This window comes from Suncus etruscus, chromosome 8 (genome assembly GCF_024139225.1).
Source record: "Suncus etruscus isolate mSunEtr1 chromosome 8, mSunEtr1.pri.cur, whole genome shotgun sequence".
Lineage (NCBI taxonomy): Eukaryota > Metazoa > Chordata > Mammalia > Eulipotyphla > Soricidae > Suncus > Suncus etruscus.
Window position 1 is genome coordinate 61,313,073 of NC_064855.1, and position 24,550 is coordinate 61,337,622.

The 24,550-nt window shown below is 43.6% G+C and overlaps 2 protein-coding genes across 2 annotated transcripts in view; both read left to right on the forward strand.

The window, feature by feature from the left end:
- Positions 1–8,111: 8,111 nt before the first annotated feature.
- MLNR (motilin receptor) lies at positions 8,112–10,480 on the forward strand. The gene is made up of 2 exons (XM_049778478.1): positions 8,112–9,204; positions 10,149–10,480. The coding sequence occupies exons 1-2, from the start codon at positions 8,112–8,114 to the stop codon at positions 10,478–10,480; spliced, it is 1,425 nt and encodes a 474-aa protein (XP_049634435.1).
- Positions 10,481–20,317: 9,837 nt separating this feature from the next.
- CDADC1 (cytidine and dCMP deaminase domain containing 1) overlaps positions 20,318–24,550 on the forward strand; it is a 52,681-nt gene continuing 48,448 nt past the window's right edge. The window contains exons 1-2 of the mRNA XM_049778792.1: positions 20,318–20,497; positions 21,490–21,587. Of these exons, the coding sequence (XP_049634749.1) occupies positions 20,416–20,497; positions 21,490–21,587 (180 nt within the window). The 5' untranslated portion in view covers positions 20,318–20,415. The remainder of the gene's footprint in view (positions 20,498–21,489; positions 21,588–24,550) is intronic.

The following is a 24,550-nucleotide window of genomic DNA, read 5'->3' on the forward strand; positions in this document are numbered from 1 at the left end:
TTTTGAGATGTTTATTGTATTTGTATACCTTCTTTGCTGTCTCTTCAAAAATGAAATGCTAAATATTTCATATACAGTGGACTTAGTAGCTCTCAAAAGCATTCAAATCTTTAACAATAGATGACCCATATTCGAAGAAATAAAGCCCAAAATAGTAATGAAATTAGAAGCTTTATTCTAATAACATTTGTGCAATATATAGGCAAAGAAAGCAAAATCTCTAAAGAAAATAGATGGATCTAAAGTAAACTTCCCATTGTAAAGAAATTCTGATCTCACATTGCCTACATTCTTCATCTACTTCCAAGTGCATCTTTCTCCAGATATGCCTTAAGTTTAGTATTTCCTCCACTGAGACCATGACATAAAGCACAACTCATGCCAAAGTTCAACATTTTCTCTCACATCCCATTAAAGTTTTTATTCCACAACAAGCTTAGTTATGCTACTTACTAAAATCCTGGTTAATTTCTAATTGCTCGAGCCACAAGTGACAAGAGTTAAAGAATAAAAAGGAGTTGGCACAGCACGTTAGAAGCAAGCATGAGTTAAATCGTAAGGAATAGAATACAAAACTGGAGAGAGAATACAACAGGTAAGGCACAGAGTTTAACCCCTTCACCAAATAGGGTCCTCCAAACACTACTAGGAATAATGAGCACTTTCAGGTGTGGCCTAAATGTAAAACAGCAAAATAGGAATTAGAATGCAAATTGTGTTGCACATATCACCATTTGTTTTAAGTTGAAAGTGGAATTTCATAAATTGAACATGTCTTGGTTGGTTCCCAACACAAATCCTTATTTCAATCTCTGCAGGGCAGATCCCCATATATGATAGTTTAAGTAAGCAAACTGAAAAAATTATTTTAATTCCCCACAAAATCAGTCATTGTGAATGGTTTATCATGGGTGATAATGATGACTTCTCTTTTTACAGAAGTAATTATTTTTATATTTTTGAAGATATGATATATGCCCTGAGAGCATTTATTGCTTTCGTCATTTTCTCCCTGATGCTCCTAAAGAGAGAGAAGACTCAAAAAAAAGTTGACAGAACCAAACCATGCCCTGTGGCTCCATTCAGCAAACACATTCTTGTGCTGGTTACCAATCCACACTGGGTTAAGTGCTCAGGCTTTGAAGACACATGAACACCAGAAATCTTTTCAGATTGGAGAAGAATTCCAAGAAAATGGCAGGGGAAGCTGCCTCCCCACCTTCTCCCTGCACTATTATTGCACCATACTAAAGTATAAAATTCAGCCCTGTGGTTCAAGTCCTGTGGAGGAAAAACTGACTTAGAACTGCACCTTTTCATTTGAGATCCAAGCAAGTCCATCTCAGTAGTAACCCATTTTTGTGCAATATATAACCTGCAGACAGATCTCTTCAACATAGCTGAACTCCTGAAAAACAGCCTCAGCCTCAGACCTAGACCCATGGCCCCTCCAAGGGGGGTTGGGGAGGCCAGTTAAATGGTTAGCTGGCAAAGTATGAGAGAGAGGAAAGACCCTTTAAAATCTTATACAGGAATGGGGAATCTAACAAAAGACAAAGAATTAAAATCAGTGAGAAATCAACAATGAACAAGAGAAGAAATTTGCTGAGAAATTTACTATGGTACTGAAAAGTTAAAGAAATTCCAAGGAGGTGTAGTGAGCAGTATAGGCATGTATACATCTACCTATGTGGTATATATATAAATAGACAAATTACAGAACCAGGACTACATGTATAAAATCTAACCTGCAATAACCAAGTACTTTAATGTGCCTGCCAAGGAAAAAGACTGGTGCCATGTGAGGAAACCTAGGAACTTTGGTGGAGGAAGTTAAAGCGGGTGGTAGAATTAGTGTGGGAATATTGCACTACTGAAACTCAACTTTTATGAATATGTTAAATCCTGATAGCTTAATTTCTTTGTGGCCACACCCTGCAGTACTCAGGGCTTACTCCTGGCTCTGAGCTGAGGGGTAACTCCTGAAGGAATCAGGACCATTTTGGATACCAGAGATTAAACCCAGTCAGCCTCATGCAAGGTAAACACCTTCTTACAGTACTCTCTGGCCCCTTGGTACCTTAATATTTAATAATAAAGGAAGAAAATCCAAGCAGCTATACAGCATTCATGCAAAACACAGTGGGTAAAATCAAAGCCTCTGTGGGCAGTACACTTCTTCAATTGGAAAGAATAGATAAAATGGAAAATACTGGGCCTGGATTGGTAGTACAATTGGTAGGTTATTTGCCTTGCATGAGGCCCATCTGGATTCGCTCCTCAGCATCCTGTATGGTGTGCAGAACCAGGCGTGACACCTGAGCACAGCCAGGTGTGCTGTGCTCAAACAAAAAGGGATAATATTCAGCAATTATTCAAGTGGAAGAGGACAGAAAAGATTTAAGAAAAATAGAGACCCCAGGAGAATTGTTAAAATCTGTAATGGGAGGAGACAGGACTAAGAGGTACATCAGGATGAAGAGAGACCCAGGAACATATAGTACAGGTGCTTAGAGTGCCTGCCTTCCAAAATGTATTGTCACAAGTTCAAGTCCACAGTGTGTGCTGAATAAGATTCATTTACTTTGCTGTCTGCATTCCCTGGCATCACAAGCAATTTCAAGCCAAACCAGACATGTGGATAAGCTATTTCAGAACAAAGAGCTAAGAAATGTGTGGTTTCTATCCCATCTCAACTTTTCATTTTGTTTTGGGACCATACCCAGCCATGCTCAGGAATTATTCCTGGCTCTGTGTTCAAGGATCACTTCTGGCAGGACTTAGGGACCATATACAGTGCATGGGATTGAACCAGTGCAGGTTGCATACAAGGTAAGTACCCGGTTACCCTCTGGATCTGGTCCATCATCTCAACTTTTAAAGCAGGAGCATCCTTGATGCAGGAGCACCTAAGTGCACTTACATTTACACATAGTGGCTTAGTGACAGCTAAGTGTGTTCCTGTAACTAATGATGCAGAAGATGTTGCAAACCATCTGACAGTATCACAGCAGAAAGAGCAGAACATGCTGGACCCACAATAAGCTGCTCTCCGTAGGAGTCAGAATGGTCATTCCTGGCCAGAGACTATTCACTTAGGGACAATAGGGATGCTAGAATCTCCAAGTCCTGGACCACTCCCCAGCTAACACAGGAAACTTCTTATCTCTCTCCCTCCTTGCCATGTTGATCACACCTTTTCCTGGTTTTGCTTTTTTTTTCCATACACAGCAGTGGTGCTCAGGGGGTTCTTCTGACTCTGCTCAGGAATTACTTCTGACAGTTCTCCAGAGTCCATAGGGTATGTGGAGAATTGAACCCAGGTTAGTCCCTTGCAAAGCAAGCACCCTACTTGCTATCATTCCAGCCCCGAGTTTCTCTCTTTTGAAAGACATGGGAACCAAGAGAAAACTGCCAGAGTAACAGCTGCATGGTAACAGTAATTGATGAAACCTTCAAAGACTTGACTGATTTGCCCTGTCAAGTCCCTTCTGGGATCCACGAAATGGTCTGCACAAAGGAGGGGGCTATGGCGAAGTGTCTGAAAGAGTTGACCATAGATTTTTCTTGCCGAAGGCATGAAGTGCAAATGAATGAGGATCACAAGAACACTGGCTACTCAAATTGGATTGCAACCACCATTGGGGTATATGGACCTAGACTCAGATTTCCCCATGTGGCTTGGCAAGTTAAGAATATTGGGTGTGGGACTGGAGCAGTAGTGCAAGTGGTAAGGCATCTGCCTTGCCCATGTTGGCCTAGAACAGACCCTGGTTCAATCCCCCAGCGTCCCATATGGTCCCCCAAGCCAGGAGCGATTTCCTAATGCATAAACAGGAGTAACCCCTGAGTGTCACACCCCAGGTCCATCAAAAGTTATGGGTGTTTCTTGATGTACCCTAAAACTGCGTCCTTCCAAACGTTCCTAAGATGGTAGCACCTGTGTTCTGCTCAGTGAGATAGCACCAAATGACTTTCCCTATGGCTTCAGTATCAACATAAAGTTACAAGGAATCAGATACATTACTAGCTGCATAGTCTAATATGGTTTCCTACATTTTGCTCTTCTATAAAAGAGACCTGCCTACCTAAAGGAACTCCTAATCCTTGATGGAAATTAGATTAATTAATATATATGAGAGTGAGGAACACAGTAAAGGAGAGCTTGCTTTCTTAGTTACTGATTTACAATACAATTCTCTTAATAACTGATTTACAATACAATTCCTCACCCTTCATCAGAATGCTTGCTTCCCTTCAGCTCCTTTGTCCCAAATCCCCTCTTCATCCTATGCCCTTCATTCAGCTCAGTTCTGTAGATCAATTCTCAGGATCTGTTGCCATTGAGCATTATACCCTTACTTGTCTCTATATCCCACATACTGAGTGATCATTCTATGCCTGGCCCTCTCCTAGCTGATTTCTCTCAGCATAGTTCCATCTAGATCCATCTGTGACAGAAAAATACATGATTTTATCTTTTCTTGTAGCCAAGTTGTTAATTCAGGACATCTCAGTCTGCCAGAAGAAAACCTGTAGCCAGGAGCCATGCTAGAGCCAGTGTAATGGTGATAAAGTCTGAACCTGTTGTGCCTCCATCTCTGCACTCACAGCATTCTAACTGAGCTGGGTCTCCTATATACATTTAGTGTGCACCCTCTACACTGTTCTCCATGTGAAGAAAATAGTGTGTTCCAATTCTTTTTTCTTTGTTTGGTTTTTGGTTTTTGGTTCACACCCAGCAGCGCCCAGGGGCTACTCCTGGTTCTACGCTCAGAATCGCTCCCGGCAGACTCTGGGGACATTATGGGATGCCAGAATTTAAACCACCATCCTTTTGTATGCAAGGCAAACACCTTACCACTGTTCTATCTCTCTGGCCCTAGTGTGTTCCAATTCTGCAGTGTGTTTATTACCTAATTTTAAAGCCACTCATTCACTCTGTTACCACACATGGGGAAAGAGCTTCAGATCTGCAGTTGAAAAGTCCTTACTGGGGCAAGAGGTTTTGGAAAATAGAGAAGAATATAAAAATGAATAGCCAAATAAATTGAATTTTTAGGTTAGTGGATAACAGTGTTCCAGTTTCATAGAAATGCTATGAAGGGATGCAGGGAGGCATATAGAAAATCTGCAAGAGCTAGGTTGGCAAGGGTGGAACCTTGGCGATGAATTCTAGCTAAGAATTTGTCCACCTTTCTGTTAGCAAGGCGAACAAGAGAGGGGACAGTCAGGAAAGACAAAAGCCCAAGCTCCAAACTGAAAAAGAAACTCAGGACTGCATCCCAAGAGAACCAAAAAGAAGGTACAGGAGCTCTATGAGACATAGAAGGGGACCCCAAATTTACCTGTTCCCAATCTCTGCCATTGAGCTGTACAGAGCACTTAGGGTTAGGTGGTAAAAAAAAAAAAAAAAAAAAAAAACACTAGTCTGGAGTCTGGCAAATGATAGCCAACAGCAGGAGAACTAATAGAAAGTTAGATCTCCTTCCTCTTCTAAATTCCTAAAACAAATAAAAAAAACTGAAGCTACCTGCTCACCAAGCCCCATACCTGGCCTGCTGGAGAAAGTAGGGGGTGGGGTGCCTGTGGGTGAAGAGAAATTCATTGGTCCAGGCAACACTAGCCACTGCACCATTCTTGCCCTCTGTTTAAACTACATTGGGGTGAGATGATTCATTTCCTCCTGTTACTCTCTCTGAAAGCTCAAAGTAAGATCAAATCAAATGGGGAGGGGACACAGGGGGTGATATTATTTCTACTTAAGCTTGATAGTGAGGAAAGAAAGAAAAGCAATAGAGTACTAATAGAAACTTCTAAGATAGAAGTTTTATTTTTGCCGTGAAAATGGTGTGGAAGAGGGAGACCAGGTGAAAGTAAGCTAGAATATTCCTGCAGTGATATCCTAAAGGAGTGCCCATTTAACTCAGCCCCAGGGACCACCCACTGCTGTTAATCCTGATGAGGGAGGTAGAGAGATGGGCAGCTGGTGGACCTAAGAAGTTTTCTGCTGTTCTCTCTTTCCCAATATCATATTCAAGGTCATCAACCTAAATGGAGGATGATGAAGGCTTAAGATAAAGAGGATGTGCAGAGCTTTGTGGAGGGCAGGATAGAAGGAATGAAATAGTTGAAAAGCATGAGGTTGTTGAAACTTAACTGTGCACAAGAGGGTGTGAATTTCTAACTAAAACAACGTAACAATTATGTGGAGCACATCTGAGTAATACAGAATTCAGCCAAACAGGGATGCTGTACCAATCTGATGGAATAAGGCCATAGGAGAATAAGCAAGGCAGCTGGACACATTTGTGTGGAAGTGGTGAGGCTGCTTTTGGTGTGGACCTTAGGAAAAAGAAAGGAATTAGGAATTTGAGGCAGGTAGGTTGGTTTCCATATCCTGGCTATCATAGTGAGTGCTGCAATTCTTTAGAGTGGGATGGATGGAAAACTCAATCATATATCCATGGAGGCAAAGAACTCAACAGAATATTCCAGCACAATCTGTGATGCCTTGGGTAATGACAAAGGAGTAAGGTTGGCATGTATTTTCTAGAATCATGCTGGCTGCAGACAAATCCCAGTGCTGCCTGGATGATGTCTAGGAAGCCTTTCTTTGCTTGTGGATAAAATGAGGGCATGAGGGTGAAATGGAAATCAAGGGTCTGGGATAGCTCAGTGGGAAGGGAAGGGAAGGAAAGGGAAAGGAAGGGAAGATGGGAAGGGAAGATGGGAAGGGATGGGAAGGGAAGCTGGAAAGGGAAGGGAAGACAAGAAGGAAAGATGGGAAGGGAAGGGGGAAAGGAAAGGAAAGGAAAGGAAAAAGGAAGGGAAATGAAAGGAAAGAAAAATAAAAGGAAATGAAGGAAGAAAGGAAAGAAGAAAAGAAAAGAAGACATAACTCAGGGATGGAGCAATAGCACAGTGGTAAGGTGTCTGCCTTGCACGTGGGCCAATACAGGAAGGTGCCCAGTTTGAATCCTGACATCCCATATGATCCCCAGAGCTTTCCAGGAGCAACTTCTGAACGCAGAGCCAGGAGTTACCCCTGAGCACTGCCACCAGGTGTGACCCCCAAAAAAAAAAAAAAAAGGAAGAGGAGGAGGAGGAAGAGAAAGGAAGAAAAGGAAGGAAGGAAGAAGGAAGGAAGGAAGGAAGGAAGGAAGGAAGGAAGAGAGAGAAAGAAAGAAGAAAGAAAGAAAGAAAGAAAGAAAGAAAGAAAGAAAGAAAGAAAGAAAGAAAGAAAGAAAGAAAGAAAGAAAGAAAGAAAGAAAGAAAGAAAGAAAGAAAGAAAAGAAAGAAGGAAGGAAGGAAGAAAGAAAGAAAGAAAGAAAGAAAGAAAGAAAGAAAGAAAGAAAGAAAGAAAGAAAGAAAGAAAGAAAGAAAGAAAGAAAGAAAGAAAAAGAAAGTATACCAACCACAGATGAGGACCACAAGCAAGAAAGTGAGTAGCCTCCACCCAACCACCCTCGCTATCGCGATAGCAGCCACGACAACGGAAAGCACAAGTCCAAATACACCCTCTGCACTCAGTAAGAATTTTCCATTACCAGGTTCAGTGAATTGACCCATAAATCGGTTTCAGTGTTTTCTCCAAATTGCCAGTTCTTTTCAGTGTTGGCACATAGCCTGATTTTCTTAAATCATTAAATGATTTTCATACATAGGAACGACATAGTATGTGCTCAAAAGTCTCAGACTCAGAAGTCTGCATTACAAATAATAGCCTTGGGCTTTGCTTTTTTTTTTTTTTTTTTTAATTCCGGTGATGTTATAGATTTCAGGATTTTAAGAGGTTGTGGACAAAGTAGAGGGCCAACTCCTTCCATCAGAGTAGTGATGTGGCTGGGCAAAAAGAAGTCAAGGATCCTGGAGGGGCAAGATTCTGGTCTCAACTTCTTGTTCCGTTTACTATTAGGCATTTACTATTTGGGCAGCTTTCCCTAAGCCTCTGGACGCAGTCGTCAATCAGGTTCCCACAGCAACACCCTGAGATCCGTTTGTCCCCTAACCCAGCACGCGCTCCACTGGCTGCTGTCACACACACACACACACACACACACACACACACACACACACACACACACACACACACACCATGAAATGATGAAATGAACCTCCAGACAGGACAGCGCTTTTGTGTTCTAGTTGCAGAAGGAAGTTCCTTGGAAACTCTGCCGGCAAGGGAGTTGGGGGGACCAGGGCGGGGCAGAAGTGGGGGGCGGTCTCTGAGGTCACGCAAACAGGAGCGCCTGAGCAGACCCTGGATTGAATTAAAGCTCGGGTCCCTCTGCACAACGCGCGGGGCCTGCGTTTGCTGCCCTAGGGAAAGCTTCCCCAGCGCGTGCGGGGCTTACCGGGTGCTGCAGGTTGAGGGGACCCCCCTCCGAGAGCTCATGGACAGTCCCTGGAACCGGAGCGCCTCGGCCCGGCTACCATGCGACGAGCACCGCTGCTCGCCCTTCCCGCTGGGCGCGCTGGTGCCGGTGACCGCCGTGTGCCTCGGGCTGTTCGCCGTCGGGGTGAGCGGCAACGCGGTGACCGTGCTGCTGGTGTGGCGCGCCCGGGCCCTGCGGAGCGCCACCAACTCGTACCTGTGCAGCATGGCCATGTCGGACCTGCTCATCCTGCTGGGGCTGCCCTGGGATCTGTACCGCCTGTGGCGCTCGCGGCCCTGGGTCTTCGGCTCGCTGCTCTGCCGCCTGTCGCTCTACCTGGGCGAGGGCGGCACCTACGCCACGCTGCTGCACATGACGGCGCTCAGCGTGGAGCGCTACCTGGCCGTCTGCCGCCCGCTCCGGGCCCGCCGCGTCCTGGGCAGCCGGCGGCGCGTCCGCGCGCTCATCGCGGCGCTCTGGGCCGTGGCGCTGCTGTCGGCCGCCCCCTTCTTCTTCCTCGTGGGCGTCGAGCAGGACCCCGCGTCCTTCGAGGGGGGCCCCCGGCTCAACGCCACCGCCGCGGGCTCCGACGCCGCCCGGGCTGCAGCCGCGCTCTTCAGCCGCGAGTGTCGGCCCAGCCCCGAGCAGGAAGGCGCTCTGCGCGTCATGCTGTGGGTCACCACTGCCTACTTCTTCCTCCCGTTTTTGTGCCTCAGCGTCCTCTACGGGCTTATCGGGCGCGAGCTCTGGAGGACCCGGGGCCCCCTGAAAGGCATCGTTGCCCCCCGGCGGGAGAAGGGCCACAGGCAGACCATCCGCGTCCTGCGTAAGTGGCGCAGTCCCAAACTCAGTGCCTAGGCTGGGACCCCCTGGGACCTGGCTTCAGAGCTCCCCTGGCACCTCTTCTAGCCAGTTCCTTCCTGTAGTTCTACTTCCACAGACTGAGGAGAATGCCACCTCAGATTTCCAGCTTCGCTGAAGCCCGAGATCCCTCTGACGGGCTGCTCATATGTGCTGTGACCAGTGCTGGATTCTAAAATCCTCTGGTCTGGGTCCTGGATCTTGGCCTGGAGAGTACAGAGTACACAAGTGTGCTGACAGAGAGCCAGTGTTGACACTCTCTGGGGTCGGCTCCTTCCTTCTTTCCTTCCTTCCTTTCTTTCTTCCTTCCTTCCTTCCTTCCTTCCTTCCTTCTTTCCTTGCTTCCTTCCTTCCTTTTTCCTACCTTCTTCCTTCCTTCCTCTTTCCTTCCTTCTTTCCTCCTTCCATTCTTTCCTTCCTTTCTTCTTTCCTTCCTTCCATCCTCCTTCCTTCCTCCTACCTTCTTCCTTCCTTCCTCTTTCCTTCCTTCTTTCCTTTCTTCCTTCTTTCCTCCTTCCATCCTTCTTTCCTTCCTTTCTTCTTCCTTCCTTCCATCCTCCTTCCTTCCTTTCTTCCTTTCTCCCTTACTTCCTCCTTTCCTCCCTCCTTCCCTCCCTCCCTTTCTTCCTTCCTTCCTTCCTTCCTTTCTTCCTTCCTTCTTTCCTTCCTTCCTTCTTTCCTTCCTTCCTTCTTTCCTTCCTTCCTTCTTTCCTTCCTTCCTTCTTTCCTTCCTTCCTTCCTTCCTTCCTTCCTTCCTTCCTTCCTTCCTTCCTTCCTTTCTTCCTTCCTTCAGGTTTCATGAGATGAAAGTTTCATCTGCTTTGTCTTGTTGCTCATTGTTTCAGCTGTGCAGAGTCTACTTTTGTGGCGGATGCTTTGACTAATTCTAGCTTTTGTCTTGTTTTGCAGTGGTGGTGGTTATAGCGTTTGTAGTTTGCTGGTTGCCTTTCCATGTGGGAAGAATCATCTACATAAACACCAAGGACACCCGGATGATGTACTTCTCTCAGTACTTCAACATTGTTGCTTTGCAACTTTTCTATCTGAGCGCCTCCATCAATCCCATCCTCTACAACCTCATCTCAAAAAAGTATAGAGCTGCTGCCTCGAAACTACTACGGGCCCAAAAGTCTCCACACAGAGTTTTCTGCAGTGGTGGACACAAGGCGGACAGAAGAGACACTGCAAGCCATACAGAGACCAGCTCTAACATAAAGACATTGGCTACCAGCACAACCTAGCCTGTCACCTCCTTGCATGGTCCTGGAACTTCAGGAAAAAAACAGGTCGTAGGGAAATAAACATGGAAAGGGAGAAGGGGACACTGTGAAGAATAGAGAGTGCGATATTTTGCAATTTTAGCAGAAACTGTGCATAATTATCAGCGTACTTAAAGGAAAGAACAATTGTAAAGAAAAAAAACTTTGGATAATTATTTGGGGAGGAGTAGTGGTGCTCAGAATCAAAAAGTGACTCAGCTGGCCAGGATAAGTGCTATACTGTTGGGTTATATCCTTGACTAAGAAATATGACTGCACCAATCTTTCTTTTATGCATCCCCAAGAGTGTTTATTTTAGCCTCATAAAATCCCATATCACAGGGTCAGAAAGAAAGTACAGTGGGTAGGGTGGTTGCCTACCTGGCTCAATCACCAGCATCTCATGTGGTCCCTTGAGTCCACCAGGAGTGATTTCTGAGTCCAGAGCCAGGAGTTGACTCTGAGTACAGCCAGGTGTAGCATAAAAAGCGAAACAAAACAAAGAATGCCACATCACAAAACTGTGGTGTTTTGTTTTTGTTTTTAGAGAGGCAGTCTGGGAAGTCTTCATTCTTCTCCTAGTTGTTGGAAATATGGTTGCTTGTTACACATTGGATAAAACATTACAGGGACTACAGAGATAATACAGGGATTAAGCACTAGCTTTGCACTGAATGGTCCCTTAAGAACAAAACCAAGTGCCCAAGCTCCACCATGTGTGGTCCCATATCCTAAATAAAGTGATAGATGCTGCCATCAAAATGGCTGCCTCTGAGAATAAGAGCATATTTTTTACATTTTAGATATTAATATAGTATTTATACACAAGGTGCCTGAGATAATAAGGGAGGTGGTTCAAGAAATTATGTAATATATGGCAGCAAAAGATTTTATATTTTAGTGAATAGAACTCAGTAAACACCAGGTCAGGGGTCATACCTCTCTCCTGGCTTAGAACAAATCATAGAGTAAAGACACAACACTCCCCTATTCTGTGCATAGACAATTTTTGTTAGAAGTAATGACCCACTTCTAAGACTGCCAGCTTCTTCATCCATGAGGTTGAAAACCTGCAACACAGAACCACAAAGTGATACTTGTGTCATTTGTAAAGAACTTGAATGTCTTATTCACTTCAGTCGGGTGAGTATCATCTTTCCTCTTCACTAGTCATAAAGTAGAGTCTTAGATTCCTCATACAGAAACCGGTGGATCTAAATATGAACTCAAGCCTTGAAGACTATTACTCCCACCCTGAAAATATGCTCTGATTTAATTAAAGTCAAAAGATTTAGTCAAAGATCAAGGAGAATGTTCTGAACAAAAACTGTAATTGTTTTGTTTTTAATTTTATCCTCCCCAGCAATGCTCAGGGGTTTGACAATATTGAAATGACTCTGGGGTGCTGGGCCCGGTGATTTAATGCTACTATAATTACACTCAGTCATGCTCAGGGGATCATACATTGCCATGGATGGAACTGGGATGTTCACAGATGCAGGGCATATGCTCCAGACCTCTGAGCTCTCTCCCCTTAATATTGTTGTATGTGTGTGCACTTTAAATTAAAGCATAAATTAAATTTATTTAAATGAAAACATAAACCTGTGCTTAATTAAGAGGGCTGTCCCTACTTGGCCCAAATCCAGAGGGTCTCATTCATGCCATGTCTTAATGAGACATGTCCTGTGAGACAGCATAATTTACTATGGTAAACTACAAGTGGGGATTATACATTAACATGGGTGCACTGAAGTGCTTTTGGTTTTTCAGTTGATGAACCAAAGGCAATGATACATCCAAGTAAACTGGAAGCATCCTAACTCCCTGACCCTGCCCAGCTGGTTCAGTAGCAAATACATCACTCTTCTACATCCTGTTTCTTCCAACTGGAGGTAAAAACAGGTCGTCCTCAGTCCCTGTGTACTGGATGTGATTAGAAAAACAGGATTCTGGGGTCAGATAGGGTAACAAAATCACTCATGGGAAAACCTTCAGAAGTATCACAACACACAATACCACATCAGGGTCTCTTAGAAGTCGTGCTTCACTCAGCATTTCCTTGACTAATTTTTAGTTGTTGTTTTTTTTCCCCCCATAAAATCAACTCCCTTTCCTCCCACCCTATGAGCTCTTATTAAACTACATACATGAACTGAGGAACATTTTAGGGAATACTGACTAAAATTTCTCCAAAAGGACTAGTCTTATGCAATAATAGCATTAAGGGGGCCATAAATGGCTCCACATAATCTATCTTCTCCCTGATGATCTTCTGGGCTGTTCACAGGTGGCATTTTTTCATATGGAAGTCATGGTTAAGAAATTTTACAGTATTATATTTTAAAGCAAAAGCAAGACCTCTCCTTTAAACTTTCTTGTTCATATTCTGGAAAAGTTTTTACATCCCACTTTGTTTTGACCTAGATTTATTTGAGGAGCAAGGTAGTTAGGTGTGGGGAGTGGTAGCTTTTTTTCTTCACAACAAGGTCACTGGGATGGAGAGATCCTCCTTTACATTCACTATGTGGCTGCTTTCAAAATGCTCGTCTCATGCCTTCATGGCTTGCAAAATCAGCTGTCCAATTGGATGTAGCAGGCTCAGCTATACTAATAGTTCATCTGGTATCCTTCCCAATTGATAATAAAATGTATTCTTACCATAAGTCATCGTCAAAGTGTTTACAAACTTGTTCTATTATTGGGAACTATTGACTACCTAATCAAGGATGCCTTTCTGGGCCGGAGAGATAGCATGGAAGAAAGTCGTTTGCCTTTCATGCAGAAGGTCATTGGTTCGAATCCCAGCATCCCATATGGTTCCTCAGGCCTGCTAGGAGCGACTTCTGAGCATAGAGCCAGGAGTAACCCCTGACTGCTGGGTGTGACCCAAAAACAAAACAAAACAAAACAAAGAATGCCTTTCTCTGGTATTGATAACTGGCTATGAAGTGGAGGGTCTGGGAAGACCCAGGTGAATTAGGGGTCACAAAGCATAATGTGACTTTCAGTCTTCCCAGGATGCTATTATGAAAGATGTTTGTTGTCCCTGCAGCTGCTTTTAGAACTAAGCCACTAGATGAGGTGACAACCTTGGGAAAGCTTTGTGCTTCACTCATTCACTCAGCAAATATTTACTAAGTAACTGCTAAGTGCTAGTGGTGTGTGACAAAATACACTAGGAAAATTAGACTGTGCCAGTGTTCTAATCAACCAGCTTTTAATGTTGTTGTTTTTGTTTGAAGTGTGTGATTGTGTTATCTAAATCTAATATCAGTTTAACTCCTGGGTTAATAAAATTAGCTACATTAGATAACAGAGACTCTGCAGATTATCAGGTTAATGTTATCCCCATACATATCATCTGCTGTTTACACAAGACAATATTCTTGTGAAAGAAAAGTTCAAGGAATCCTGGAGCTGGAGGCTAGCTCCTGCCACATGGGGTTTGGGGAGACCCCATGTGGAAGGCCTTCTCTCTAACTTGAGTGCGCTGGGAGCCCTGATAGGCCCCTAGCTTTCCCCTCTTCTGCCCCAGACTCCAGGCCTTCTGGGGTGGCAGCCCAGGTGGACAGACAAGGTAGGTGTTGGGGGGGGTCCCTCCTGGATGGGCTCCCAAGCTTTCCCCGCCCTTCCCCCAGCTCTAGGATGGGAAGGGCACAGGGTGTAGGGCGGGCAGATCCTGGCTTCCAGCTCTCTATCCATCCTCTCTTGAGCTGGAGGCTAGCTCCTGCCGCATGGGGTTTGGGGAGACCCCATGTGGAAGGCCTTCTCCCTAACTTGGGTGCTCTGGGAGCCCTGATAGGCCCCCAGCCTTCCTCTCTTCTGCCCCCGGCCTCCAGGCCTTCAGGGTGGCAGCCCAGGTGGCCAGAAATTGTGGGTCTTAACTTGGGGTGTGTTGAGATTTGCTAGGTTGTGCTAAGTTTGTCACTGGCAATTTCTGACTAGTCCACATATGGAAAACCGCGCAGGGGCTAGCGCCCCCACGAGCACTGCATGTATTAAGAGTATCCCTTATCTTTATGTTTGTTTTGCATATCCAGAATATCCATTTTGTATTCTTCCCTTTCCCACACCCTACAAAGCTCATTTTTACTCCTTAACTCTCTCACACCCCCCAAACATCACTAACCCACATTACTCTTTTTTTTTTTTTTTTTTTGTGGTTTTTGGGTCACACCCGGCAGTGCTCAGGGGTTATTTCTGGCTCCAGGCTCAGAAATTGCTCCTGGCAGGCACAGGGGACCATATGGGGCGCCGGGATTCGAACCGATGACCTCCTGCATGAAAGGCAAACGCCTTACCTCCACGCTATCTCTCCGGCCCCCACATTACTCTTTTTAACTTCAGTACTGCACAATCCTAATCACAGACCAAAGCCATGCATTGTGTGTCACAACCCCAAACTGTTTCAAAAGACATAAAATGGACACGTATTTCTTTCGAATATTTTGTGTTTTTTCTCTGACAGCTATAAGTCGTACTAAATACTCTCTTATACAGTGACGATTCTAACCACTTTTTATCTTCTCTTTATGAGCTGTTCAACAAGGAATTTTGTTGAAAGAGTCCCCCAGATTAATGCTTATGATTGAACCATGTCATGGGGATTGTTGGACTTGTTCTTATGGCCCCCATATGCGCCAATAACGCCACGTGGCATTGCTCCTTTTTTGCATAGGCACATTAAAATGGGAAAATACTATACATACAAATAAGAGATTGGAACACACAAACCTTGTAGTGCAAAGGGACCTTATACCCTGAACATTGACATAACAACCTGGCATAGACCTCAGAAGAAAGGGCATTTTCCATTCACCCCTGAACCAGGGAAGCCATCCACGAAACGTCCAGGTTTGTCTATAACATTGCCTGAAAGCAATTCTCTACCACGGAAGACCCTACCACTGCTCAGACATCGACCTGCTCAAAAGAGACTTCCCTTAACACTGAGAAGACTTAACAACAACGACCTGCTTATAGGACAGGGCTCCCTGCATTGCTTTTTAATGGTGAGGTGAAACAAGAGGACGCTCCACATCCTGACTTCAATGTAGGATATGCAGATTTCAGGATATTTAATACAGAAACATGATACCAACAACAGAGACTGTGTGAAAAATAAAAGTGTGTTGGCACTACAGACAATGTCCTGGATTGGACAAACTAGTTTGGCTGGAGCCTAGAGTTGGTCTTATGCCAGGAAACTTCAGGGGTCGGGTCTCTTTGTATTTAGGCCAAGGTTATTCCTTTCCGTGCCCCTCATATTTTGGTGGGCCTATGCAAACAACAATTGCCACTCTAACACTGTTTTTACTGTGCTCCTTTGACTCTAATCCTTAAAAAAAAAAACACTTAAAATTTGAGGTTAACTTAAACTAATATGCATGTACATGGAAATGTAAAAAGTACTATGCCTCTAATGTTTAAGGAGTTATGTAAGTTTTATGGCTTTAGATTGCCTTGTGTGCTGTTAAGAAATATAATGTGTTACAATCTGGGGACTTGAGGGACAAAGTAATTGTACATGGATTCTGTTTTATTTATCTTAATGTTCTTTGGCTGAAAGTTCAAAGTTAAGATATCAGCAAGGGGACTTTTTCTGAGAATTATGTTATGGGTGATTGTCCTTCCACTGTAACTTTACCTTGTCCTCTTTCTTTGCATCTTTGTTCTCATAATTAAAAATAAAAAAAATTAAAAAAAAAGAAAAGTTCAAAGAATCCAATTCACAGAACCTGCCAGAGCCTAGAATCCCCTCTACAATACCCCAATTTCTTTCACACCAACAACACATAAAAAACCATCAGTACTCAAGGGGACAGAGAGAATGTGTGATGACATTTAAGAGTTAGAACAAGGGGCCAGTGAGGTGGCAGTAGAGGTAAGGTGCCTGCCTTGCAAGCGCTAGCCAAGGAAGGACCGCGGTTCTATCCCCCGTCGTCCCATATGGTTCCCCCAAGCCAGGGGCAATTTCTGAGTGCTTATCCAGGAGTAATCCCTGAGCATCAAATGGGTGTGCCCCCCCACAAAAAAAGAGTTAGAACAAGACCTCTCCTGGGAAGTTCTACTTTCCTAATAGAAACAATTGCCCTTTGGAAACTTTTTGGATCTAAGCATAAGTTATTGTGTAGGTCAAGTGTTTTACACATACATACGAGAGAGTTTTGAATCGTGATTCAGCATTCAGAATATTTGAACCCTATTACAAGGATCAGCTTAGTTCTATACAAAACAAGCATTCAAAACAAGTTCCCAAAAAACAATCATTTTTGCTTCTAGGACCATAGAAACATTTGCCACTCAGCAAGTGTGTGCTCTAAGCTTGCTCTGACCACTTACTTCACATGTCCTGCTCTGGTGCAGCTTCAAGGTATCAGAAGCAGGTGATCCTTGCTGCCCTCTTAGGAAAACACATGCTTCAGATACACCCCTCTACTAAGAGATAAAATGCAGCTCCAACGTGAAGAACCAAAGACAGGTAGATACTGTTCTGTATGGATATTTCACAGCATTTTCTATTGCTGGTTGCTGGTTCCCAGATTTTATTATTTGCTCCCTAGGTCTGATCCCCCATTTTAGTCCCCTTAGTATCTCACCCAGTAGACAACATGTGGTTAATTCAGCTGACTGCAAATGAAGGCCTGGGCATCATATATGGTCCCAAGTACTGCAAGGAGTGATCTATAAGTGCCATGAGTAAGCACTGAGCACAGCCATTGTGGTCCAAGCCCCTTCTAGCATGTTTTTTTAAATGAAGATGTGAAAGCAGATTCGTGGAGCCATGAATATAGCTCTCTGCCCTTCCACACACACTCCATGCAAATTTCAGAGTTGCAATACAATTACAGATTTTCTCTGCTCTCCCAAAGTAAAACATTCCTATGAAAACTTTCTTAAACAAAAAGGGGGGTTTTCCTAAGCAAAAATATACAAAATTGTCAAAAAAGAGATTGGGTGAGCTTTGGGGTGGAATCATGAGAAAGTCATTTCTAGGGGCCAGAGCAATAGCACAGAGGGTAGGGCATTTGCCTTGCATGAAGCTGAACCAGTTTCATCCCATATGATTCTTCAAGCCTGCCAGGAGTGATTTCTGAACAAAGAGCCAGGAGTAATCCCTGAGTGCTGCCAGGTGTGGCCCAACCCGCTCCCCATTGGAAAGGAAGGGAAAGGGAAGGAAAGGGAAAGGGAGGGAGAGGGAGAGGAGAAGAGGGAAGGGAAGGGCAAGGGGAAAGGGAAGGGAAGGAGAAAGGGAAGAAAAAGGGAAAGAAGAAAAAGGGAAAGGGAAGGGAACAGGAAAGGAAAGGAAAGGAGAAAGAAAGGAAAGAAGGGAAAGGAAGGAGGAAAGAAGGAAGGAAGGGAAAGAAAGGAGGAAAGAAGGAAGGAAGTAAAGTGAGGGCAAGGGGAAAGGGAAGGAGAAAGGGAAGGGAAAGGAAAGGAAAAAGGAAAGGAAGAAGGGAGGAAAGAAGGGAGGGAGGGAGGGAGGAAGGGAGGGAGGGAGGGAGGAAGGAAGGAGTTATTTGTATTTCAGCAGGAACTCTTGATCCAATGTCCGTGGAGTACCAGTAATCTTTCATTTCCTCAACTTTTGCACCTCTAGAGTGTGGTAGTCAAAACTTCATCATATTGTTTGCCCTTTAAAAACATGTTCTGGGGCCTACGTGATGCTCAGGAGTTATTCTTGGCTCTGCACTCAGAGATCATACCTGGCAGAGCTTGAGGGCAATGTATGATGTGCTGGGAATTGAACCCAGCTCCACTGCTTGCAAGGCAAGCACTATACTATACTGTACTATCTCTCTACCCCACTGTGTCATTGGATGGAATCAATGTATTTTATTTGGTTTTTTGTTTGTTTGTTTGTTTTTGTTTTTGGGTCATAACCGGCAGCGCTCAGGAGTTACTCCTGTCTCTATGCTCAGAAATCGCTCCTGGAGGCTCGGGGGATCATATGGGATGCCGGGATTTGAACCATCGTCCTTCTGCATGCAAGGCAAAAGCCCCACCTCAATGCTATCTCTCTGGCCCCTTATTTGGTCTTTTGGTCTCACTGAAGCCACCACCTTCTGTGTCTTCATGCTGATAGGCAAAATAGCTTCAGGTCTCAGAACTTTCAAATCTCTAAGTTTTGTGGGTTTATTGGATACAGGACATGAGGAATACATAACTCTAATAGTAAGCCTATGTAACTAGAAGGTTCCATCTGAAACAAACAATGTTAATTCAGAGAATGGGCTCAATCTGGTTCACCAGTGGCAAGACTTGAGCTAAATGGCAGGGAGAAGTGTGGGTGTTTGAGGGTCTGATCATGCTAATGATTCTCATTGATTCTCAATATGTATTCAAGACAGCCATGAAGCATTTTTCTGTGTTTCCCATAAACTTGTTGAAATAAGTCTCAGCAGTCAAATGCTTTTAAGAAATGCTATAGAATCTCCTTTGACCAGAGAGTTTTGTTTTCTTATATATCAACATTCCACAGAGCATTCCAGTTTAAAATATTTCTAAAGGGAAGCTTGAATTCAGGACTAATGATAAGATTTGGGAGTCAACAGTAGAAAAATAATTATTTTATCAGATGCTTTCAAACTTAAGTCATATCAGAAAGATATTAAGGGCTATTTTAAATTACAACTGGCTGGGCCTCCCCCACAACTTCTGATTTTCTATGTCAAGGTTGGACCTGATTGTTTTTTCCCTTTTTTTTTTTTATAAAAAGATTAATTCTTTAACTGAATCACCGTGAGACACACAGTTACAATATTATTCATGATTTTCAGTCATATAATGTACAATTCACCAGTGCACATTTCCTGACACCAATTTCCCCAGTTTCCCTACTACTCTTCCCCAAGCCTGTCTCTATGGCAGCCATTCTCTCTCTCTGGAGTCACTTTGAAATGCTTCTCTCCTCCAATAAACTTTTTTTAACTTTACCTAGAAGCAAAGCAAAATAGTTTTATTTAATGAAATTTGCTTCGGGAAAAATGTAGTGATGAAAATGATACTTTCAAGAAAGAACACCGGATTCTCCAGGGTGGGAAAAAGCCCAATGAACTTTAGAACAATCCCTCCCTACATGCCTTCTTTTCCAATGTATCCAAGCTTCAGGATCAGTTTGGATATACTAACCCCATAGCATTTATTATACTTATCGATAACAGAATAGTAATTGAATTAGTTATTCCTGCTTAAGCTAATCTTTCTAGTAAAACCCCTGGATATTTTTGCATATAGCCGCCAATAATGAAAGTGATGCCCTGGATATAAATCCACAAATACAGATGCTTCAATTTTCCAGGGTCTTTTCTTACTTTTTCCTATGTTTCTTATAATCAGTTTCAATTCCAAGTGTTGCTTCAGGTGTTGCTGGAGCATCGTTACCAGATCTGCCAATCAATGATGGAGACTACCCTGGGGCTCTAACCCCCATCTTCGTTGGAGGCACCAAATCCAAGTGTTGCTTAAGCACTGAGTTACCACAGACCTGCCAATCAATGATGGTGACTACCCAGAGGCACAACCCCCCATCCATCTTCCTGATTTTCTTAGTTTTTGATCATGACAAGAATGGGGCCAATTTCCATTCAATACTCCTTCACTCTCAGACCCATTCTCAAGTCTTCATCTGAGAACTTTGAGCCACAAAAAAGCTCAAGTGACCTCATTTCAGCCAAACCCACACAAAGAGCCAAATATACATCCTTGGCCACTGCAGAGCCGGCTGAGACATGGCCGCCTCAGCCTCCGTGACGTCACACGTGCGCCGGAAGTAGCTCCAGACTCTACGTGATTTGACTGCGCCGAGCGGGCCGTTGCCTGGAGGTGGCGAGGGGAGGAGTCGTTGGCGTGTGTTCCAAGATCATGTTTGACTGCCGGACGTTTCCTGAACTGCGGAGGCCTTTAGGTTTGGGATGAGAGAAGAAGGGCAGATGCAAAACCTGGAGAGCTCGGGGGCCGGGCAGTCAGTCAGCACCCAGACTGGCAGCATGACCGGTGAGTGACCCGGACCTGGGCCCGCCAGCTGCGCCACGCCGTCTTTTGCAGAGCTCTGGCCTGTCGCTCTCCCGCCTGGGAACGCCCAGTCCCCCCCCACCCCCACCTTGCACTGGCTTTCACCTGTGCTTCTGCTTCAGGGTGTCTCTTCCCCTCCTGGGCGCGCTCCCTCCTTCGTCCCTGGAACCTGTTAGCCCGACTGCGCAGTGACTTTTGAAGTGGGAAGGTTGCCCTGTTGAAGGGGAAGTGTTCTGTTTATGCCTGAACCTCAACTACAAACATGCTTGTAATCATGGTGCTTAAATCAAGATTTTTTTCAATCAAGATTTATATATTAAAAAAAGAATTAATTAAGATAAGAAAGATGCCCTTTAATAAGAAGAAGAAGGAAAAGAAGAGGAAGAAGTGGCACTCACTGCCCGCCCCCAATTGCCTTAACTCCCTGGGCATAGAACTGGGGTCTCTGGGTTCCACAAACCTGAAAATGCTCCCTGTGGTGCTTTTAGCTTCCTTTCCAAGGTGGCTGTGTAAGGTCAGCTGCACGTGACACCTTTCCTTCAAGGATTGTTGTCTTTTAAAAATAAAATGTTCTTACCACTGCCTTTCTTGTGTTTCTGTCGCAATACCTCATCCTCACCATAGGTGGAATAGCTCGCTCTCCAGTAACACCAAATGAAAAGACTATTCATGACCTAGGCACAACAGTGGTGACACGTTTTTTTTTTTACCTCCTTCTGCGGGATTAAAGAAGGCCCAATTTTGGAAAATGTCAGAAAGTCTTTTTTTTTTTTTTTTTTTTTTTTTTTTTTTTAGTAAGGTCAAATGGGTATCCTGCTACATGAAAATATTTTCATTCTCTAAACCCCTAATCCTTTTATTCCTCCCCCCACAGCATCCTGCTAAAGCAGCTAAGCTAGACAGAGTCCAGTAGTGTGAGCTTAGTTCTTGTTTTCATCAGCATATTTTTTCATTTCTTGCCCTCTCTTTTGTAGGTCAAATTCCAAGACTTTCTAAAGTCAACCTTTTCACTTTGCTCAGTCTCTGGATGGAGCTCTTTCCAGCAGCAGAAGTCCAAACCCAGAAATCTCAGGTATTTGTTTCCTCTGATACGGATTTTTGTTTGTTCTTTTCGCCTTTTGCAAAAAATTGTATTGCTCTGATTTCTGTCACGCTTAAAACGAAGCATAAGCAAGCCTTAGTATATGCAAAATACCTTTACAGTTTAATGTGAAACTTGTAATTTAGAGCTGCAATAAACTCCTCTTCCAGTCTAAAATTAGGTTTCTTTCCATCTATGCCATGTTTATCAGGCATTCATGGCACTTACGTTGATTTAGTTAATTAGATCATTGTCTATGTGACTTTATCACTCAGTTGTATATTCTAGATGCTTTATCTAAGGTCTCCCCCTCCTTTCTGTCTCTGGACTGTAAATTGCTTGAAGAGACTGTGAGTTATGCTATTCTTAGCATTCTTAGTATATATGTACTTAACCTAATCTTTTATTTTTCTGTGACTGTTGCAGTAACTGACTTGATGCTAAATTCTTTTCATTTGAGTTTAGAAAATCTGGGAGTTTGAGGTGTTGTTACAAATCCAGGTCATATAAGGGGGAAAGTATTAGGTTAAAGTTAAGCTGTTAAGACATTTTTTTTTGGTTTTTAGGTCACAACCTGCAGTGCTCAGGGGCCACTCTTGGCTCTGCACTAAGAAATCACTCCTGGCAGGCTCTGGGGACCATATGTGATGCCAGGATTCAAACCACTGTCCATCCTGCATAGGCTGCGTGCAAGGCAAACACCCTACCACTGTGCTATTTCTCCTGCCCCAGAAAAGTTTTTATATATCTTTATATTACAATAGAAACTTTTTGTGTGGCTATTCACAGTCATCATCTTTTGCATTTTCAGTGCCTTTACTTCGTGTGCTTGGCACTATAGATACATGTATGTATTTTTGTAAAAATGTATTTCATATTTTTAAATAGGAAGAAAAAACAGGCAATTGTCTAACAACTTAGACAATTAAGGTAAAGTTTACAATATCTTTAGTTATAAAATATAAACAAAATGTTATAAGATTCAAGATTGGGCTCTATGTGGAAAGTGAGGGAAGGATTCATAGGGAAGGTTGCTTGTGCATTAAAATATGAAGAGGCTGGTAATGTGACTCAGTGGTATAGAGCACATGCTTTGCATGTGTGAAGCCTTGGGTTTGATCTCCAATCTGGTGTGAGTGGGTAGGAGAATGGGAGAGTGAATGGAGACACACACACACACACACACACACACACACACACACACACAAATAGGTTTTTGCCAATCCAAGGAACTCCAAGGCAATGTAATAAAAGAACTTGTGATCCTCATGTCATAGAGTCAATTTAGAAATATACACAGGAGGGGCCGGAGAGATAGCATGGAGGTAAAGCATTTGCCTTGCATACAAAAGGTCGGTGGTTTGAATCCAGGCACCTCATATGGTCCCCTGAGCCTGCCAGGAGCGATTTCTGAGCATTGAGTCAGGAGTAACCCATGAGTGCTGCTGGGTGTGACCCAAAAACCAAAAGCCAAAAAAGAAAAAAAAATATACACAGGAAAATATAAATTAAAAAAAAGAAATATACACAGGATCAAACCATTAAAAATTGGGGCCGGGCAGTGGCGCTAGAGGTAAGGTGCCTGCCTTGCCTGCACTAGCCTAGGACGGACCGCGGTTCGATCCCCCGTTGTCCCATATGGTCCCCCAAGCCAGGAGCAACTTCTGAGCGCATAGCCAGGAGTAACCCCTGAGTGTTACCAAGTGTGGCCCAAAAACAAAAACAAATAAACAAAAAATAAATTACCTTGGAAGAGATAGGTTTTATTCACTAAATATAACTGTTACATTAAAGAATTTAAACAGCAGGGCTGGAGAGATAGTACCGTGGGCAGGGCGCTTGCCTCGCATGTAGCCTTTTATCTCTGGCTTCCCATATGGTTTCCAGAACACCACCAAGAGTAATTCCTGAGTGAAGAGCCAGAAGTAAGCTCTGAAAATCATAAAGTGTTGCCTTATTTTTGTGGGGTTGGGAAGGGGGTCACACCCGGCAGCACTCAGGAGTTACTCCTGGCTCTATGCTCAGAAATTGCTCCTGGCAGGTTCAGGAGACCATATGGAATTCATATGGATTCAGACCACCATTCTTCTGCATGCAAGGTGAACACCTTATAAGGTGTTGCCTTTTTATAGTCTGTAGAAGTTTGTCTTTTCAAAAATATTGTATTGGAATCATTCATTTAATAATATGTGTTAACCATAAAAGAATAGTTGGATTAATAGCAAGTCAAAAGTCTGTCTAGCAAAAGAATTACAATTCAGGGGCCATAATTTCAGTTTAGAAATCCAAAACAATGAATGTCCCAAGGAGACTAGGCAGTTCCTCTAGAGAGAGGTTGGGGAAAAAAAGAAACAAAAAGATGAGATAATAGGTAGGTAAAGGGTTACAAGGTGAAAGTAGGAAAAATTTACTTTTATCAGTCCACTCAAAAGGGATACATTCTTGCTACCTTCTTGGAATTGTCAGTTTGGTGGAGTCCAGGGGTTTGGTTTTGGTTTAGATAGAAGAGCAAATGATTTTTCTTCCATGTCTTATTCTAGATTTTTTTTAAAGGGCAAAACAGAGAGGGACAGAGCAATAATCCAGTGGGTAGGGTCTTTGTCTTGGGTTCAATCCCCAGTATTCCATATGGTCCCCGGAGCATAGAAGTGATTCCTGTGTGCAGAGAGCCAGGAGTAACCTTGAAGCATCTCTGGGTGTAGCCCCAAAACTAAAAAAAAACAAAAACAAAAAAAACAAAACAAAACAAAAAAAAAAACCAACAACACAAAAACAAAGAAATAATCACTTCAGTGACACTGTTTCATATAAACATGAAAACTTCATTTCTTTTTTTTTTTTTTTTTTTTTTTGGTTTTTGGGCCACACCCGGTAATGCTCAGGGGTTACTCCTGGCTATGTGCTCAGAAATCGCCCCTGGCTTGGGGGGACCATATGGGACGCCGGGGGATCGA